The 4,533-nt window shown below is 41.8% G+C and overlaps 1 protein-coding gene across 1 annotated transcript; it reads left to right on the top strand.

Annotated features, from left to right (window-relative positions):
- Positions 1-3,835: 3,835 nt before the first annotated feature.
- LOC113769236 lies at positions 3,836-4,270 on the top strand. The gene has a single exon (XM_027313702.1). The coding sequence runs from the start codon at positions 3,836-3,838 to the stop codon at positions 4,268-4,270; it is 435 nt and encodes a 144-aa protein (XP_027169503.1).
- Positions 4,271-4,533: the final 263 nt, after the last annotated feature.

Below are 4,533 nucleotides of genomic sequence, written 5' to 3'. Positions count from 1 at the left end.
TTCTCAAAACATGAAAGTTGTAGGTATTGATGAGTTTGAAGTGCCTACAAAATTTTAGGGAATTGGAGTAGTGTAGAGTGAGTTATGCCGTTTTTACTGTTGCTGTTCTGGGTGAACAGAATGTGCGAACTGCGATAGTAATTGTCTATTTTGACTGGCATTGGTTTGGATTTTGAAGTTGGTGTCTTCTGATTAAATGTAGCTTGATGTCTTAGCTTTCATGTTCCTTTGGAATCAATGCAATTGGACCTGTGTAGGCTGAGATAGACGTATTACAGTTTTGTGTGATTTGGGAACCTGCAATTGCGGTTCAGGTTGTGGTATTCTGCATTTTTGACCTAGTTGTGCTAGGATTTGGACTGAGTGGCCTTCTACATTGTTGTAGCCCTGTCTTTTATCTTCGAGATGGTGGGTCTTACGCCCTCATACGATAAACGTAGTGCATTTTGTGCTATTACCGCAAAAAGAGGACGAAAACTGTTTTTTTTGTTAAGGTCAAGTGGTGCATTGCTGAATTTCTGGTTTGCTATTATGCTTGTTTATGCATATGAAACCCTATTGAGTTATGATTGGCATGGCTTTTTGACTCGTTATCGAGTCTCATTGTACTTGCTTTCATGTTTTAAGACTTACTCTTATTCCGGTCATTTCCTAGCTAACTTTTGTACTTGTACTGCTTTGAGCCTAGTGAATGGCTTTTGGGAAATGAGATGACTTTTGTGTGAAATGTTGGGACTGATTTGAGGATATAATGAAGCCTTAATGGCTGGAAAAGTAAGAAATTTAGGGGAGGTGCTGCCCGATTTTATAGGCCGTTTGGTTCCTTTAAGTTGGGTTTGCCTTTTTGATGGAAATGAAGGGCTTTTGGGTTGTTGACCCTAGGTCTTCATGTTATCTTTTTGTTTCCAAGAAAATCATGTTTTTGCACCCTTGCATTAGTATTTTTGGGCAAGGCGTACGACGTGTAGTCGAGCCTCACTTGTGCATTCCGTTTACTCGATTTTGGATATGAAACCTTCAATTGGTTTATTTTGATTATTTTAGGGTTTCTTGGCGATTAAGGCCAATCTGAAGTAAAAACTTTTGAGGTTGAGCCGGTGAGTGTACCACTCCCCTCCATTGCTGTTTAACTTGATTTCTGCTCTGCAATCTGTTTATTTGTTCGAGACGAGGGTGTACTTTATCACACTCGTTCTCTAGTCTGTTCATATGCCAATTTACTATGCAAAATTTGAATCTGTTATCTGTGTCTGCATCTGTTCGGATTTCTATGACCTATGAGCTCAATCCTATGGCTAAGTTATTCGAGTCGGGCCGGCAAGGGCCTGGACGATTAGATAACGAACCACGGTAGTCTGTTCGGGGATTTTGGGTATTGAGACCCTTGATTCCGGGTATACTCGAGTATTACCATTTTGTTCGTTTGAGGTGAGCGGGCCCGGTAAAGGGGTGTTTGGTGGACGGAATTCGGTGATAAGAGGGGTCTACGGACGCATTGGTTCTATATACGTTGACGGAGAGTCAACCGGTTTGGATCAAGTATTGCGCTGGAAATTTGGCTCCTGAGAGCCACCCGTATCCTTCTGATTTGAATCATTGGTTCCTTTGCTTTACATCTAACATGTGTATCTGATTTGTTAAATGTGAAATGCCATGATTTTAATGCTATCTGTCTGGTACCTCATTGAGCGCAAGCTCACCCCTTTCCGTTCCTTTTGTTTTCCTTACAGGAAAATAAACCCTTTTGGTCTGGATTTGACAAATGGCTGCCAAATTGAGCTAGTTGAACATATCTTTTGAATAGCTCATGTATTAAAACCCTAAGTGTACTTTTGGGGCGGTTTCTCTTTTGATTTGGCAAACCGTGTGTATATAATAACTTTTGAAAACTTTTGTATGACATTTTGGATTGACATTTTGGATTGTAATCGCTAAAGTTCGGATGTGAATGTTTGCGTGCTCTTTCGGTTGGGTTCTGACGGGTCGGTTACTATCATGGCCGACTCCGGATTTCATTTTCTTATTTTGGGTTATTTTACCATTTTGACTCGTTTACGCTCGTTCGTAAGTTCCGGATCGCTATAGATAGTTCTAGTCTGCATCGTGAGTCCTGGCGAGAGCTGGGCAGGCAGTCCGCTCACCCCTTTGGTTCGCCTTAGGGGAAAGTGGGGCTGTTACAATAACCATAGAAACGTACAATCTCAAATGAATATGCTTGAAACACTTGATTACATACTTATATACATATATACATCAGAGTCTTCAACAAATTAACTTGAAATACAAGCCATAGTAACCATACGTATACAAAAGACAATTAGGGTTTCAGTTACGGAGGAGCATGATCAAAAGAAGGTCTAAACTAGCTAGACTCTTTTTTAAAAAATCATAGCTCTCAAAATATTGAACCCTGTAAGGAAAACAAGGATAACGGAAACGGGGTGAGTTTACGCTCAATAGGGTACCACAAGTACAAGTAGTCAAGAATTATGGCATTTCACTACTAAGGCACATATACACAACATATAAGGAAATGAACAAACACCTCAAATAGAAAGGATACAGGTGGCTCTCAGGAGCCAAAATTTCCATTGCAGTACTTGATCCCAACTCGTTGACGCTCCGTCAACGTTCGAAGAAACAAACCTGACCGTAGACCCCACTTGATATCAAATTCCGTCCACCGAACATACCCCTTGCCGGCTCGAACACCACACACAGAACAGAGGTGGTAATACTCGAGTATACCGAAAATTCAGAGTCTCCAACAGCTAATGATTTCCCAGAAACAGACTATCGTGGCTTGTTATCTAATCGACCAAACCCTTACCGGCTCGACTCGAGTAACTAGCCACAGGATTTGAGCTCATAGGTCACAGAAGGGTCGTTGGATACAAGGCTCCAAACGACGTCAGAACAGGCACAAATAACAGATTCAAATTCACACAGTAAACGATCACACAGGCAAGAGAACGAGTGTGATAAAGTACACCCTCATCTCATTTAAAATAAACAGAGTTCATAGTCATTCAAGTCACAGATTTCAAGTACAAATAAACCAATTAAGCAACAAATCAGGGGAGTGGTACACTCACCGGTTCAAGCAAAAATAACTTCAAAAGTTTCCTCCCAAAGGATGGATTTGGTCACCGTCACGTCCCAATACCAACCAAAGTAAACAATTATGGTTTGGTGAGAGTCGTCATCAGGTGAATTTTCAGTCAAATCGCCTTGGGATGCTATTTGGCTGAAGCGGAACAAGTCGATGGTGGATAACTTTATTTGGAATGCGACTGTTCCTTTGAAAATCTCTTTCTTTGTTTGGAAGGTTCTGCAATGTATGGTCCCAATGGATTCAATTTTGCAGCATTGGTGTTTTAGGTTGGCTTCTTGCTGTTCGTGTTGCTCGATCTTAGAGGAATCACTGGTTCACTTTCTCCTCGACGGTCCAGTCATGCTACAAGTATGGAATTATTTCAAGAGGAGATTTGGAATCCTATACTCTAGCTCTCGATCGGTCTCGGCTATGTGCTTATCCTAGTTTTACTCGTCCTCGTTTGTATCACGGGATCACATTAGGGTAGCGATTCCTTGCTTAATCTTGTGGTTCTTGTGGAAAGGCCACAATAAAGCAAGGTTTGAGGGGGCGGCCTTTGATGTCCACAGTGTTATTTTTATGGTGGAAAGCTTTGTTGAGCAGTTAGGAAGAGTGAAGATTTTTAGTATCGGTCACTTCAAAGGGGACGATGGCGACCCATGGAGAGGGCTTGCTACTCAATCGCGAAGAGTAGCTTGATGCTTGGGAATATCATGGAGGCATCCACCCTTTCAATACATGAAGCTGAACATGGATGCGAGTGTTTGCAACAGCCAAGGTGTGGGGGGAGGCATGCTTCAGGATCATGAAGGGAAGATCAACTTTGCTTTCTACAAGGACTTCGAGGAGGTTGATATTCTAATAGCTGAGAACTTGGCATTATTGCATGGTCTTCAGTTGTGCTCGATGAATTATAGGGGGAAGTTGCTTGTAGAAGTGGATTCGGAGTCCCTTGTCACTTTGGTTAAATCTGGGTGTATATCGAAATGGCCTTTGTGCAATTTCTTATGGCAGATCCATGCTTTGCTTAAGGACTTGTCCACTTCTATAGTTCACATCTTTAGGGAGGCAAACAGTTCGGCAGATAAATTGGTTGGATCAAAATTGTGGATAGAGTTGTATACTACATCCTTCGCTAATCTCCCGGGGGAAACTAGGGCTGCAACTTATTAGATTGTAGGGAATTCTCAAATGTGCGTTTTCAGGTTGTAAGGGGGTAGTATCCCTACGCTCTACCTTATGGCTTCCTCTAACTCTGTGTACTCTTGACTATTGGTTTTGAATAAAATTTGGGGTTGGCATCCCCACCCTATTGACGGGGTTTGCCAGAAAAAAAAGCTCTTTTTTGGGCTGATCGTGTGAAGAAGCCTATTGGAATGGGACTTATTTTAAGATTGTTTCAATGAGTTGGGCCTTTGTGTTGAAATCACAGGCCT

The sequence above is a fragment of the Coffea eugenioides genome, chromosome 4 (genome assembly GCF_003713205.1).
Source record: "Coffea eugenioides isolate CCC68of chromosome 4, Ceug_1.0, whole genome shotgun sequence".
NCBI classification, from domain to species: Eukaryota; Viridiplantae; Streptophyta; class Magnoliopsida; order Gentianales; family Rubiaceae; genus Coffea; species Coffea eugenioides.
The sequence above is the reverse complement of the archived record's forward strand: the minus strand, read 5'-3'. Positions and strand labels throughout refer to the sequence as shown.